The sequence below is a fragment of the Gavia stellata genome, chromosome 12, assembly GCF_030936135.1.
Source record: "Gavia stellata isolate bGavSte3 chromosome 12, bGavSte3.hap2, whole genome shotgun sequence".
Lineage (NCBI taxonomy): Eukaryota > Metazoa > Chordata > Aves > Gaviiformes > Gaviidae > Gavia > Gavia stellata.
Window position 1 is genome coordinate 17565258 of NC_082605.1, and position 16272 is coordinate 17581529.

Below are 16272 nucleotides of genomic sequence, written 5' to 3' on the forward strand. Positions count from 1 at the left end.
TGTTGCAAACTGTTTGGGGTGAGAGCAGCTGGCATTAAGGCTCTGCTGTGCTTTGGCAACAGCTCTGCACAGCTGTAAATGTCGCAGGAGATGGCTAGGAAGCAGAGGTTGGCCTTTGCATCATGGAAAATGATGCTGTCAGCTTTCTGCCTGGAGAGCCTTGGAGATGAGAGGTGTGAGAGGCTGAGAAGTGATACCTGCACCCTACTGCAACACTTGCTCGTGTGAGCAGAAAGCAGAATGCGGGGAGAAGGCTCCCTCTTTTCCCTGTGTGGTGACGTTAAGAAAAGCCTGGATTAGTCCAGGAAAAAAGAAAAAGAAAACTGCAATAAGAAAATCAGGGCACTTACAGCACCCCAGGGGCCAATCCTCCACTGATTGCCTCCCGGTATATGTGCACGGTTTCGGTTCGGGCTGCCTCCGGGGTGCAGTTTCAGGCGATGATCCGGATAGAGGAAAGGGTGGATGGGCCTGCCGTAGTCATGGCTGTTTGGATGACAAGGAGACATGGAGCAGTCTTGCTCGGTGGCAGGGAGGTCGTCTGGATCGCACTCACTCCTATCCACCAGCTGGTCACTGTAATTGATGCAGATCACTTGTCGCGTTGCCTTACCTTGACCACAGGTCACCGAGCACTGCGTTACAGTGGGAAAAGGAGACACAGTCACATTTCCAGCTTTGAAAAATCAGACAGACAGCTATTGCTAACAACGAACAGCAGAAAACCTTAATCTCCCCAGTTATAAAAGGGCAAGCGTGACAGACTAATGAAACACGTTTCCAGCAATGAGGTCTATAGGGCTCTCCTGCAAGAGAGAGCACGATGCTTACAGAGCTCCACTCCAAGGCCTTCCATTGCCCGCACGGCGTCACGGTGCACATTTCCGTGGCTGACGGCTTCGGGAGGTGGAAACAAGCTGACTCGTCAGCCACCGAGCCCTGGTCATCCCGACAGCTGACGTATCTCATCCGGGTACCCTTCCCGCACGTTGCGGAGCACTAGGGAAGAGCAACAAGCACTCCACTAGAAAGTTTCCCGATACATATTACAAGGGCTTTGGAACAAAAAGTTAGTCAAATGCACTTAAAAATATCACATTGTCTACTGTAAAATAATCCTGAAAGTATTACGACACACGCTTACCGGTGTCCAGGACCCAAATCTCCACTGTGTCCTGTGAATGCCTGATATGGATCTCTTGGCTTCAGGACTATTTGGATGGGGAGGACACGCTGCTATTTCACAGTCCTGTACGTGAAATACATAAGGGAAAAGAGGAAAACAACGAATTTGCAAATGTTTCAGTTAAACCACCTCCTCTCCAATGTAATTATCAACAACACACAACGTCTTGAAAATCTGTGACCTGCATGCTTGTGTGTTGGCAAGCTTTCTCCTTGTGTCCTCTTGGCGAATCAGCAAAATTTGGTATCAATACCCCGAGGGCTTCATATGCAGAACCTTGGTGGACTTTTGACTTCTTCGGAACTCTACAATAGGGATCCCCATAACCATGTGCCGTCTCCATGCATTAAAACCAGATGTTTTTGAGGCAAAAGATGAAAGTTCATTAGGAGACTTCTGGTATGAACACACATCTGCAAAGCAGCAACTTTATCTCCCTTCAAAGCTCCCTTCCTTCAGCACGAAACCTGCAGCCCACTTAATAAAGGTTACGCTGCTGAGCTGATTGCAGCCCTTTGATTCCTTGCAGCCCACCAGACCACCTATATCCATGTGCTGATCTTCACCACACACTAAGCATGCAAGGTTTTGGGAACAGGCATGTTATTCTGCTCAGCCTTGGTACGGTGCCTAACAGGAGGGTTCTGGTCCTGTCTGGACCTCCTGGGAGGTCTGGCAACAGAAATGATGAATAGCCATGACTTTACTCTATGAGCCTATGAGTAGTCATTGCCAAAAAGGAAATTAATACTGATTGTCACTGCAAGGGAGAGAGCAGCTCTTGACAAATGGCATAAATGATTTCCGCATTGCTGTGATTTTACTTACACTGGAGATGTGCGTGCCAAGCGATGGCTGATGACAAGTCGGTTTGTTACCCCTTGACTATAGTGCAATTGGTCTCCATACATGGGAAAAACAGCCCTTTCCTAAATGTTGTGGCCTTAGTTAAACTCTGTAGTCACGCAGGACTGAAACTGGGCAGGGCATCAGCACTACAACTTCCCTACATGACAGATAGATGGTAACGTTCCGCTTTATTCAGCTTCTTCAGACACCATGGGCACATCCTCTGCTTGAAATGGGAATTTACACATTTGCTTCCAAGTACCAGTGAACACAGCATGGAAAGCCTCTTCAGCAAATTTGCAAAGGGTGTGCAACATTTCTCAATTTATCCGGCCAGGGGGGTATATGTCTGGAATTGTAGTTGGCACATACACTATACTGTCACGTGCAGCAGACAACAAATGATGGCCCCTAGCCGTCATTTGTACCACACAGCGACGGTCCTGCAGCCAAGCAAGCCCAGGCTGCAGCCAGGCATCCCAGACCCTGTGCAAGCCAAAGGAGGTGTCTGCTGTGCTGTGATTCCAGCCTCTGAGGCTAGTAAATACTGTCCCAGCTTACACTTCTGGTCTCTGGTTGTCTTCCCATATTCATCTGCTGCTGCTTCTTTAGCTCACGAGCTCTTGGAGACCAGCTCTGAATCTGGACAGGCCCTTGCACATCCCATCCTATGACTAGAGCTCCATGGATATAAACCATAAGCAAAGGTAATCTTTACCCCACAAAGTCTTGACGCCCTCATAACAAGTTGTCCGTTGCCTTTTCAGCAATCTGGTGCTTCGGAGCACAAGGTTAACCACATGGAGAGGGTCTGGATGGGAACTCCCCCAATACAGCTTCTCTGTCCCACCTCCACCAAAACAGGGTGCTATGCTGCACCTCTCCCACAGCCATACAGCAGACCAAGATACTGTTCTGCATGGGATGATGTTCAGGACAAGCCTTTGCTGCAGCAAGACACCCCCTGAAGCTGCAGCTTGGAGGCCTCTGTACACATGCTGGCAAAAGAGGGAAACAGGACAGCGGGATTTACCTGGGTATCTGTTGGCCTGGTTGCAGCATTACACTCATTATCATCCACCACTGACACGTAGGTGCCCACGACACACTTCACCGCTCTCATCTGGTAGCCTTGGCCACAGGTCATCGTGCACTGGGAGAGGATAGACGGGAGAAAGAAGTGCTGGGTCTGAGTAGCTGCTTTGGTTAGAAAGTATTAATCAGCCCAGCCTGTGTTTAGGCATGCAGCATGAGCAGCAAAAATAAAACCCAGCTTCCCTTCTGGTTTCCTCCATTTCATGCATTTCAGCTTTAAATTAGGTCAAAGTTTTAATTCACTGTGCCCACCAGAGCCTCACACGCTTCACTTGCTTCCTTGGGAATGAAGGTGAGAGCATTTAAATTATTTACTTTGCTGCACACAGTAAATCATAGTCTGGTAGAATCTGCATCGTATCATTCTTTCAAACTGGTTGTTCAGCCCCACGGTAGCACAAGTGGCTAATGAATAATTTTACTGATGGGAAATAAGTTGGACTGGGACAACTGGTCTGGGTTTGTTGCTGTTTTTTTAAGGCAAGAACTAACAGCTTTGTGGAAAAGGAGATGCCAGAACACTCCGGGAGAAATGAGCAACTTGTATTTTAACAGAAAACAACTCTCACTGACCCAGAAACTGGAAAACATTAAAAGCAACAACAGCTACTCAATGGGAGCAGCTTTTCTATGAAAATTATGGCATGTATTTACATGCCTAAATATGGATTTAGGAACATAACCTTGGAAACCCTTTTTTTGAAAATCACAGCCAATTTAGTATGACGCAGATTAAATTTAGCACAAAGGGCAGGTACTGTTATTGCTGCCCATCCGCTGAACCCAAGCAAACAGAGGGCTGCTTTGGTGTGCAGATCAATTAACACAGTTACGCCGCTGAATTTGGATGAAAGGGTAGCGCCCAGCCTCGGCCACCAGCACCCAGGTCCCACTGGCCGGGAGCCCCGCGGCAGCTCTGCGGTACCTGGCCCCATGGCCCCACTTGCCACGAAGCACACTCCTGCTGCTGGCACGTCTGCACCGACTCCGGCTTCGTTTCGGGATTGCAAAACCTGTCATTTAATCGATCTTCTCCAAACTGGCACCAGGTCTGGCGGTGTTTGTGCCCTTTTCCACAGGTGACCAGGCACTGCAAGGAGTAAAATGCAAGCTCAGGCGGTGCCAGGGATGCGCTGCCAGCTCAGCACCTGCCCCAGCGCTGAGAAATAAACCTGCAGACCCACTGCAAACCACTGCTTAAAAACTGGCACCAAGAAGCAGCTCTTTAGCTAATGACCATGCGTGCTGGAAAACATGAGCGTCTCGCAACGAGACAGGATTGCTCTCCGGAGCTGGTCCAGAGCAGAGGCTGGAGCATGGAGAGCACAGCCACGCTGGGACCCTTCAGCACGGGCAAAGCGAGACCATGAAGGCTCTTGACTTTCAGCAGCTGTAAGACTTCAGGCAAAGCCCTACGGGGCTTCAGATGTGCACAACGGGGTGCCAAACGCTTGCAAAAAACTTGCTTGGCTCTGAGTGTGCACGTTAAAGGTCTCGGCTCCCACGGGCTGCGAGTGCCTCTTCCATCGCCCCAGCGTGGCTCAGGCCGGCAGCAGCTCAACCCAGAAGACTGACATTTTGCAGAGAACAATCCCTGCTCCCACTTCGTTTCTTTCATCATTTTCTAAAAGAACATGATTCATAGAAACGAGAGGTTTTTGGCCACAAAGGTGACGAGCAGCCTTTGAAGACTGTTCGCTGGCATCCCTGGTCCTGCTGCAGGGAAAAGCCTATCAAGATACGGTTTTGTTGCATTCTGAAGGACACCAGCAGCAGTGGAAGAGGTAACGGTAATAAACAGCAGGGCTGAGCAAGACATTAGTAGGGTGAAATCCTGCCCTCCAGCGACAGCCAGAGCTGCCAGGGCTCGTGAGGACAATCTCAAGGGGAAATGAGGGCAGAAGCTATTTTTCTTCCCAAAGGTGCAGAGGAACCGTGGAAAAACTGGGGAGAAATTACTGCAGGACTGGAGAGGAATTAACCCCCTGTGGAATTTCAGAGAGGGAATCGGCCACTTGACAAGTGGTGACAAAGCCAATGACACTGCTGCTTGTCTCAAGCCTCCCTGTGCACAGGCTTGGGGAGACCTTCCGCAGGAGGCACAAACAAAACACGAGGGATGAGCAGGGACAGAGCTATCTCTTTGCAGGCATCAGCTCCTCAGGGTGGAGGACCAGTGGGTGAGCCCACCCTGATGACCAGCACCTACCTCAGACCAGTCGCCAGTTTTCCACTGAGGGCACAAGAAGTCGCTGCATCGCTGCACCGTCAGCTTCTCCTGCTGACTGCACTTGCTGTCATCCAGGACGTCATTGTAGGTGTTCACGCACATGGCTCGCCGCCGCCGCGTGCCCCCACCGCAGCTCTTGGAGCACTGGGAAGGAGAGACACTGAGTAAATACTTTCTGCCGCTCTATTATGGGCCAAGAGCCCATTTATTGCCTTCCCCAACCTTGCAGTCAGGACTGTGAAGAGACTGCAGAAAACCTCCAAAAGAACAATTTGTACTTCAAGTAACAGGCTGTTACTTTATATATTCCTTTAAAAATCCAATCTTGCTAAGCTTAATAAAATCTCGTGGCAATGAGTTTCATAAATTCATTTTGGGTTATAACCCCATTATTCCTTTTACAAGTGTTGCCTTTCCGTTCTCCCAAATGGCTGTTGCTTGTTCTCATTTTAGGAGAGATTAATTCTCTCTAACCAGCCACCCCCCCTTCACTGTGCCCTCCCTGGAAAGCCCCAGGCTCATCATTCTCTCGGTGCCGGGTCTGCATTCAGGAATATACTTGTTCATCGAAAAGCTAAAAAGTGTAAAGGAAACAAATGTCAGAATTCCTCCGCTGATGGTCCTGGCAGCGTGGCTGGCTTTGATGGGAGAAGACAGCCAGCATGGCTCAGCCTACCGAAGACAGACCTTAAAAGCGTAAATTCATTGCAGTGGAAAATAAGGAGTAGCAAGCTGATTTGGACTACACTGTCCTCCAGAAAAAGCAATGGAAGCAGAATCACTGTGGCCAACTTTGACATGCCGTTTGCAACCTAAACAGCCTGACAGCCCCGTGCGAGGAGGCGACAGTGTCTGCCGTATCACCAAGCATCCCTTACCTCGGTCCAGGCCGAGTACCGCCACCCTCCCACATTACAGTCTCCGGTGCACTTCTCCCTCGTGCTCGGCTTGGGCTGGCTGCTGCAGAATCGGTCGTCGACCTTCTCTATCTTCCCCTCCAGCCTGCTGTACTTGGAGCAGTAGATCTCCAGGGTGCGGTACCCCAGCCCGCACTGGGCCGTGCACTCGCTCTTCCTCGCGATATGCCACCTGAGCAGAGGAAAGCAAATGTCAGCCCTGGTGCGGCAAAAACCCATGAGCCCATGTGAAGGCACCTGCCTTGGAGAGGATCAGAAGAGGTGGAAAGAGCTGTGGGGCTCTGGGAGTCTGCAGGTAACGTGCTCAGGGGTGTGTGACATAAATAGGGAATATATGCTCTCGAACTGGAAGTTTTGGCTGTTTACAGTACTTCCCAAAGCTTTCTGGCTTCCAAAAATATGAACCCTGGCATTGCTCTTCCGGGGGAAGGAACTGTCACCAGGTCCCTCTTACGGGCAGCAAAGCCACACTGTGACCCTGTGGGACCACGCAAGGCGGCGGGGGCAGTCCGTGGCCAAGCAAGGAGCAGTGCTTGGAAGCCTTTCCTCCCCACGTTCCCCTTCAGGAGTGCCACCTTGGCCTCTAAAAACTAAAAGCTGAAAAATAGTGTCAGAAAATGATGCGCACAGGCTTGAAAGGTGTGACAAGGCACTCCACGCGGCAGGCTGCCTGCAAAACGGTTTCAGCTCTCCAAAGCGCGAGCAAACGACTTGATCCAAGACACAGAGGTGTCAGCAGGGATTAGGGGTGTTCCCTCTGGACAGAGAGACTCCCACCCTGGTGCCACAGAATCACAGAATCATTAAGGTTGGAAAAGACCTGTAAGATCATCAAGTCCAACCATCAACCCAACACCACCATGCCCATTAAACCATGTCCCGCAATGCCTCGTCCACACGTTCCTTGAACACCTCCAGTGATGGTGACTCCACCACTTCCCTGGGCAGCCTCTTCCAGTGCTTCACCACTCTCCCAGTAAAGAAATTTTTCCTAATATCCAGCCTCAACCTCCTCTGGTGCAACTTGAGGCTGTTTCCTCTTGCTGCCTCCTTCCTGAGATGGGCAGCAAGGGCTGGTGCCCTCCAAGACCCACCTGGGGACCCACCCGTTTTACATCAGCCCCAGCCCCAGCTCTGGCAAGAGATGCTGGACACCAGGACTGATCCAGGGAGACGTTGGAGACTCTGGAGTCAACAGGAGCTGATTGCCCCTGGCGCCTCGCAGGGGAGGCTCCCGGGGAAGGAGGCAGTGTTGTCCCCTGCGGGTCCCGGGGACCCCGGGGTTGTGCGGGAGCGCAGAGCCCCGCTCCTGAGCCAAGAGAGCAAGCTTCAGCACAGCTAGGAGAAGAATAAGATCAAGGGGATTTGGAGTCAATAGCTCCTGAATGGCGGGAGCCCTCACATCCCTGCCTGCTTTTCAAACTCCTGCATTTGCCCTTCTCAAGTTTCCAACCTGTTGCAATGGCAACAGCTGTTACCGCGACAACCCGACCTGCAGCCCCTGCACAGCCCCGCTTTAGCACAGCCAGAGAAAACCCTCGGGAAACGCCGCCATCTGAATTGCTTCACCAGCAGCCGTTTAATGCCACCATATTTAAGCTCCAGAAAGGAAAACAGATTGCTTTTTAAAGGAAAATGGGTGGGGATGATTCAGGCCATGCTCCATCAATTCCAGCTCACCAGGAGATGTCTGGGGACAGCCCCAAACCCGCTCTATGCTTAAGCCTATTCTTCGCTTTAAGCAAATGATGATAAATCCCAGTCTTAGGTACTCCTTTGCTTTGAGCATATGCTTTTTCCCCTCTATGCAGGCTGTTTGTAGGATGGTGCTGAGCATTTCTTATCCAGGCAGATGCGAATTTCAGGCACTGCATTACACAGGGAGATTTTTCAACAATAGGTGATTTTTTTTTTTTTTTTTACAGTTAGCACTAATTTAATCCAACAAGAGAAATGTGAAAATGTAGAAAAATGCCTCTCAAAACACAGCTGGTGGATGTCAGTCCCTCTTGGTTGACAAAAAGGCAACTGCTAATCCTTTTCTTTTTTTAAATCTAATACAGGCTGGTGAGAAAAGGAATTATGGTGAGAGGTGAAAGGAAAGAGGAGTAAACAATAAACATATGATGTAATGTATATACACGGCTGAGTAGAGTGCACCTTAATTCACATTCTGTGCTACACGGCTCAGTGATAGGGTCAGGCTGGGGAATTCGATCACATCGCTGGTCCGACACCGTGAGCTGATCCGACTCTCTCGTACACACGGGTTTCCTTTTTCGTTCTCCTACGCAGAAAAAAAGGGCACATTGTTTGAATCATACAGGAAAGCGATCAAATCAGTTAGTTCTCTTACTCTTTTATAGTAGCATTTGAGAGACATTTAATTATGCTTGTAAATCTCTTTCAGAAACACTGTGGAGCTTAAGACTCTCCAAGAAGAGCCGAAGGGGTTTAACGCAGACAAGATGGACACAGGCAGAGCTGCAGCACGCCTGCAAGGATGGGCTCTGCTTGTTTTGCAGGATCGGCGCTGGCAGGTGGCAACGACTGGATGTCAGACCCAAAACCAGACACTGATGCCTTTTGCAGCCTTAGGAAATGCCACGGAATCTCTTCTGCGCTTGAGCTTCCTCACCTGCAAACCAGGCTGCAAGGCGTACCTGGCTCGGGGGGGCTGTAAAGGTGCCCTGCTCTGAAAGCAAGAAGCAGCAGAGCAGTGCTACGCCTTGTACAATGTATTACTACAGCCCAGGGAAACAATCACACCCATAAATGTGAGCATCCCAAAGAAATCAAACGGAGAGGGATTTGACGGCACTGCCCAGATCCCAGACCAATCCAGGACAGGACTAAGCCTTCCCAAGCACCCACCTTGGCAGAGCTTACTGCAAGGCTGCCACGGGCCATACGCATTCCAGTAAAACTGCTGAGGTTTGTCCTCAATGGGGATATTAAACGTGTAACGAACGTCGGGATTGTACAAATTGCCCACTGATAAAACCTGAGGGGAAAAAAGATGAAGCAGAGTCAACTAACAGACTTCGCTGCCCACTGTTTTCAGTCCAATAATGCTGGGCAGACTTTTCCACACGCACAACATATACTTCACCTGAAGCGTTATTTCTTGCTCAATCCGATCTGTAGAATTAATCCTTTCAATAGTATTATCCGATCCGCTGTATTCGATCACAGCATTCCCAACTTTGATTTCCCTTTTAAACATACTGACGACAAAGTCTCCATTTAATATAAAGTCTCCTTGACTGTTAGATAAGGCTGCATAGGTGCAAAAAACAAGAACTAAAGACGCAGAATTAACTCATACGTACATAATAACGTGGGTCATGCGCTCTCAGTGCTCCTGTTCATTGGGGTGGGAGGAAAAGCCCACTGGCACCCTCAAACAGAAAGGATGTAAAGAGAGCAGCAGAGCTCGTACAGACATTGTGCCTTCTCCTTTTTCCGCTGGAGAGCCTCATTAAAACGAAGGCTGAATGCCTGAAGTTGTTGCTAAATAGTTCACCCATAACCCAGGGCAGCGAGGGACCCAAAAGGCATGCCGGCCCGGCTGCTGTACACGGCACACACAGTCTGTATCCCCTCATATACTGCAGAAATAATCCTGCCCAAATCTTCGTGTTAGCTGTGCGGGCAGGGTGGCTTCCCTGTTGTTTCCAGGTGTGTTCTTAGGGTGAATGTATGGACCCTAATTGCCCAAACGTCATTTTCTAGTAGATAATTACAGGGACTTTGGTCAGTATCTCTCCCTCTCCCTCCTCCCCCTGTACTTTTTATTATTCCAAATCTTAAGGTATGTGAAAGCACCGAAGGCTTAAAGCCTAAATGCTTTGTAAAAGGAACAGTTTCCTGAAAACAGCAGTCTGCTGCACAACTTCACACTAATGCGATTATGTAGCTAATTTCCTAAGTTAGTTTCCCCACCATTTCACCCATCACAGCTACATTACTACAAAGCCTCTGTACTGAAAAATCTAAACTTAACACCAAAACACCAAAGGGAAGGTTTTTACACCAAATGAGGAGAAACAGTGAAGCAAACACCGCTCAGTAACAAACAGACATAGGTGGAGAAAAACTCACAAAGCAGACGCTATACTCAACCAAATTCCACGCTTTGGAAGCTTTAATGTCATTAGGCAGTAGTAAAACTCATTAAAGGATTCCTTCCCGTTTACTGTATCTCCTACAACAGTAGGTACAAGTCTTGGACTTGATGACAACATCAAATTCCTCCTAAATTGTTAAGCAACTACAAGGTTCACAGTACTGAGGGCCCAAGATTTCACACTCAGTGAGCTGCAAAATAAGTGGACACATGCACACTTCTCATTTGCTTCTAGTCAGGCCTAATGTGAAGAGATGCTTTCCCAGCAATATTAAAGCAACATTAAAGAAGATTTGACTTCATTGCTTCCCAAGAAGATTAACGGCCCTCCAAGAAGAGCTGAGAAGTTCTTTGGGGCTCCTTCTGGGGTGAACCAGTTTGAATAGGCATAACATGGGGAGGATTGTTTTTCTAGAAAAGAGGAATAATGAAATGTATCTCCCTCCCCCAGGACGGAAAACTATCACACCTCAGTAAGGTTTTCTTGGTAACGATGTGCATTCATGCTGCACCACCTCATTTCATTGCTGTGAACGTGCAGAAACGATGCAACGCGGCTGTAAGTGAACGGCCATGTGCGTGCAGGGACAGCCAGGGTCCAGCCACGTGGATGGCGTTTCAGAGCGACAGCCAAAGCTGTCAGCACCGTTTCCCTTTGGCGCATGATAGTCTCCTCTACTCACTTCTCAGGTGAGCTCCTTTAACTTCGACAGGCTAGCAACCACCAGCCTAGTCCCATTTTTAACATACCCAGTTACAGTGAACGCTTGGGCTAAGCCCCGTATTTTGCAAAAACGCTCAACGCCACAGGGATTTTGCGAGGTGAAACGAGATGAAGTACCCTGCTCAGAGATGTAAATATGGGACCCTGTGCTACCGGAGCGCAGTTGGCAGTGCCAGGCATGGGGCGTGCAGAAGAGAAGGAGCAGAGCTGGGAGAGCAGCCATCTCCCCGGGACTGCAAGGGGCCACAGCCCGACTCCTTGCTCCGTCAGTGGCCCGAATAGACTCTGAGGGACCCAAACAGGACTTAATGGCAAAACCAGCCTTCGACTGGCAGGTGTAATGTCAGTCGTAATGTGTGTTTGTTATCTCCACTATTGAGCCCAAACAGAACTCTGTATGGGGTGGATTACTGATCAGCATGGTGGGAGAGAGACACACGGCCATGCTAAAAGCATACATGTGTGCAGCAGACTGGTCTAACACAGCACCACAAGCATTTTCATCTGGCTCTAGAGACATGCCCGCAGATTAGAGAAAACAGTGACTACAAATGTCCAACAGCCAAAGGCCAAGTTACTGCTAGGTTTAAATCAAACCAACATCTTTGGTGCAGGGTATTTCTTTACAGTGGCATATCACTGTCAGGCAGGGATAAGAAGGGCTCAGTCTAAGTGAAATTAGAATTATTGTTCTCAGGGGAATAGAAAACAAGTTCTCTTTGGATTTGTTTGTACACGTCTTTCAGGGTATGTCATGTTTACTCTCCAGCCAAGGCACGGTGACAGCAGAGACGCGTTAAGCTGCGATGAGGAGACTCCAGCAGAACTCAGAAGCCTGTTTGGTTCCCAGCTTTGTGCCTCAGCTCCCACCCACAGCCCAGGCTTGATAGTCCTTCCCAGCCCCAGAGACACTTCTAAGGGGATATATCTTATAATCTGTGAACCGCCCAAACCTTGCATCAAGGATGGCATGAACAAAAAGAAGGAACAAGATAAGGCTGAATGCTTGGTAGACATACAAGATAAATTCTTGATAAGAAAACATCTCCCTTAAACGAATTCTTCATCCTCCCTAGCAGAGAGCAGCCGGTAGATATATCGCCACAACCAGGCAATAAAGCAGAGTTCTGGACTGAAACAAGGACTGCAACTCACCCAGATAGTTGTCATCCTCTGGTTTCCCTGAGTAACTGTGCTGACGCACATCAATATTAGTTGCACCAGCTGGGATGCGGACCACAACGTTATAGCCTAGAAAAGATTTAACAGAAAGTCAAGGCTATTACACAGACATTTCATTTGCTTTTTACGGGGGGAAGGGAAATGAGCAAAATTACCTCACATTACACAAGCCGATACTTTTCATTTAGGGATAGCATAAATAGTTATAAAATGGAATATGCTATAGCTAGAAGGATTTTGCATTTTACATCAGTGTTTTTGTAGATTAAGTGTGGTAATGGCTTTTAGAGACCCGCATTTTTCACTATAAAGTTTTTAGCAACAGATTCTTACCATAATGCACTGTGTTAAATGTGCCTGCAACAGTTTTGCATGAAGAATTATCCCCGCCACAAACACCACATTTATCTCTTCTTGCTTTTGAATTCAGCACATGATCGCATCCGGCTTGCTTTAAGAGAAAAATTGAAAAAACTAGATTGAGCAAATACAGACTAGAACAGCATTTACAAATCTCCCAATTAAGGCACACAAAAGCTTTGTATGCAAAAGGCTGCCGTGAGACAAATTGTTCTGCTTCCCCACGTTTTTCCGCTGATTTACAGTGTGGCCATCCCACACCATTTTCAAACAAAAGGCTTTTTAACAAAGCGAGAATCAGAACTGCCGTTTGCACCAGGCGATGCCTTCGCTGGAGAAAACTTCTTGCATCACTTGTTCCCATAGGGAAAAGTGTGAAAAATAATTGTGAATGGAAATGTAAAGTGCTCCGGGGTCTGACCAGGAAGAACCAGGGCACAGCAGAGAAGGAAGCCTCAGTTGGATTCAGGCTTGGACCTCCACAGCCCTCGGTAACTTAGGACAGATGTACAGACAGCCTCCACGCGTGGCTCTTCTGCAAATCTGGAGCTTGGCACAAGCTTCAGACCAGACGGGGCTCGTGGAGCCTGCGGATGCTGCCGGCACCCCCCGAGCGAAGAGGGCATGCCAACAACCGGGTGGAGCAAGGTGCAGAAGTGCCGTCCTGCCGCGCAAAACTGCGGTCACCCTCGCTGAAGGGAAGGGAAAATACTTACCCGGCAAAGGCCCTGCACGCAGATGTCATTTGTGTCGGGGCCACAGGGTGTCCCGTCGATGACGCGATCCCGCAGCTGGTAATACGCTGTGTTTCCCGCCACTCGGCAGAACAACTTGCACCGATCCTTCATCAGGACTGGGGATGGGAGGGAGGAAAACCAGAAGCACGTTATCCGAATGCCATCACCCCGACACGGTGCTGCAGGAGGCAGGATCTGCATCCCCCCCGCCACTTACTCCCGCTGTATTTGGGAACCCAGCGCACGTTTGTGGGCAGCCCGTTGATGTTAAAGTGCTTCCCATCAAAGTCGGCGCACTGCTCATCCCGGAAATCCTTCTTCAGCTTCGAGCACGGTTCAGTGTTGCAGGATTTAAACTTCATGCGACGACCCACGCAGTATTTCCCACCATTTTTAGGCCTGCAGAAACAAGAAAGAGAAGCTGGCTGGGATCAGGCTCTCAACAAGATGCAATTGCAGTTCTGCAACCTGTTCAGCGCAGTCGGTATTTGCAACACCATTTTGATGGCTCTGTCTACGTCTATACGTGTCTTGCTAATTAATATCCCAGGCTGACAAGCAGGAAAGATTATGCAGGTGTCTAATAAAAAAGACCATACACGCGACGCTAAATGGGATGAAAAAAGGAATATTTGCTCTCTAATGAATGCAGCAGTACTGAGAGAAGCCAGAGAAGAAGAGCAACACCTTCCTCCCCATCTGAGGATTTAGCTTCACACCGAGGGATCCCATATGGGGGACCGACAGCTCCACAACCCCATCGGTCCCTATGGATTTGGCGGCTGAGAGCTTGCATCTGACCTAGCGGGTTGCAAATAACTAAACATCACAGCAGGAAGGAGAAAGGGCTTCCCTGCGGAGGCTGAAAGGCCAGGCAGCACTTAGTCCTTCAGGATTTCTAGCCCAAAATGGTAGAAATAGTAATGCTAGACACTTTTAAACAACTTTATCTCCATGTATTCCAGAAAGCACCAAAGACGGCCAATAAATACTTGACCCCCCTTTTATAGAAGGATGACTCTGTTATAAACTGGGGAGAGTGCTATCATCCAAGCCACATAAAAGCCAGCGGATAAGCCTAGGAGAAATTGTCATTTTGAATTTCCCGACTCCCAGATTCAGGGCTGTAGTCATAAAACTATTTTTGTCCTCGTATGTAGATGGAGCCTTTGCCAGATAACAGCTCACTTGGGGGACTGAAAAAGTCTCTCCCACTTCAGCTGCTGTCAGCAGCGGTGCGGGAGCGAGCTGCACGTGGACGGCATTGGAGGAGCCCAGTAGACGGCACTTTTCTGGTGAGGACTCATTTTCAGCTATGGTAATGCGGCGAGGAAAGTAGCCTTGGGATACAAGCTATCCTATTTACTGTCTGTTCAAAGGACATTTCTTCTAGGAACTCGGGTAAGATTTCATATGCCCATCTATGTGCAGCCTTCTATGTATATCATGAATTGTAATAACAAAATAAAAAAGGATGCACCATGCTTTAGATGTTCCAAAAAAACCCCACCGGCTCTGCTGCTCTCTCCTGAAACTTTAAGTGAAATTGGGGGGGGTGTGGTGGAGGCTTCTACAAGCTACCACCATTAATACGCATAACAAAAACTGCAGTACCACCCAAGCAGCTCTGCTCTTCCCTGATGGTACAGAGGAAAGATATTGCAATCCGGATGAAACGTTGCCAGGGCCAACCTGGGCAAAGGGGTAATCATCCAAAAAGGAAAAATTAAACCAACTAAGACCTGGACTCAAGGGAGATGAAGCTAACATGCATCTCAGCCATCAGCATGGGAAAGCCTCCACTGGCTGTACGCAGGCACGTGTACAGAGGCAGAGAGCGGCCCTTGAAGCTCAGGTCAACATCTGTGCCCAGCTCCAGCCACTGCTGCAAAATAACCACTAAACCTCTGTCTTCTACCCAACCAACCCCTGAACCAAACACGTGCCTGTTCTAGCAAGAAGTGCAGATCAGAACAGCGACTCGCTGGGCACTGAGGCCCTGGCACCCACACCTCCTGCTTTTCCGGGCTTTTCTTCAGGATCGGCTCTGCCTCGCCCCGGGACCAGATGCCCATCGGTGCCCCAGGGATGCTGGCAAAGCGCGTCTTCCCTTTGAGCCTCCTTGGGAAGGAAGCCTGTTTGCACACTTGGAAACCCTCCAAAACACAAACCAACAAGTGATAAATGGGAACCACCCCTGCCCTTAGCATGAAGATGCCCACTGTAAGCTCTCCACATTGCATGCAGCCAGCGACTCCTAACATAACAAAGATAGAAACCCCCTGCACATATACGAGGGTCTCTACACACAGTGAGTCAACAAGTTCCTACAGCTGAACACAATTCTTTTAGCATCTCTGCACATCAACCACCTAGGAAGCCCAGCAGTGCCTTTTCTCCCACAAATAACAGTTCTTCTCTCTTATGTATGAAAACTATTTGTGACTCAAGATCCCTTGAAGTAAGCGGGGAGACGGAGGCACGCAGAGTGGCTTGCACTTGCCTAAAGACTACCTGCAAAGCGTGGAAGGGCGGGCAGACTTCTCACCATCACATCAGCACCACGCTAGGGATGCTCACAGGTTTGGCAGAAGGAGTTGCCTCCTCCAGCACCCGCGGGCGAGATGCAGAGCACCACCAGCTATGCACACGAGATTTTTACCTGCCACCACCCTCTTCTCACTGAGATATGCAATGCCATAGTGAAGATCCCTCAATCCTATCCCTAAATGCCGAGGGGTATGATTTGTCTTCAGGCACAGCCCGGAGCCATAGCTGGTAATATCAGCTCTAGCTGCTCCGAGGGCAACTCTCACATGCCATCTGGAAAGGAAATATGTGTCACTTGCAAAGGTTTCTGGTG

The 16272-nt window shown here is 49.0% G+C and overlaps 1 protein-coding gene across 1 annotated transcript in view; it reads right to left on the minus strand.

Annotated features, from left to right (window-relative positions):
• The window catches only part of ADAMTS9 (ADAM metallopeptidase with thrombospondin type 1 motif 9), an 86775-nt gene that overhangs the window by 40828 nt on the left and 29675 nt on the right, over positions 1–16272 (minus strand). Inside the window, exons 13-26 of the mRNA XM_059823082.1 lie at positions 13627–13808; positions 13389–13525; positions 12646–12763; positions 12286–12381; positions 9390–9556; positions 9152–9281; positions 8438–8564; positions 6239–6449; positions 5340–5504; positions 4056–4220; positions 3069–3188; positions 1145–1249; positions 832–999; positions 351–635 (exon numbers count right to left, since the gene is read on the minus strand). Coding sequence (XP_059679065.1) covers positions 351–635; positions 832–999; positions 1145–1249; positions 3069–3188; positions 4056–4220; positions 5340–5504; positions 6239–6449; positions 8438–8564; positions 9152–9281; positions 9390–9556; positions 12286–12381; positions 12646–12763; positions 13389–13525; positions 13627–13808 — 2176 coding nt within the window. The remainder of the gene's footprint in view (positions 1–350; positions 636–831; positions 1000–1144; positions 1250–3068; positions 3189–4055; positions 4221–5339; positions 5505–6238; positions 6450–8437; positions 8565–9151; positions 9282–9389; positions 9557–12285; positions 12382–12645; positions 12764–13388; positions 13526–13626; positions 13809–16272) is intronic.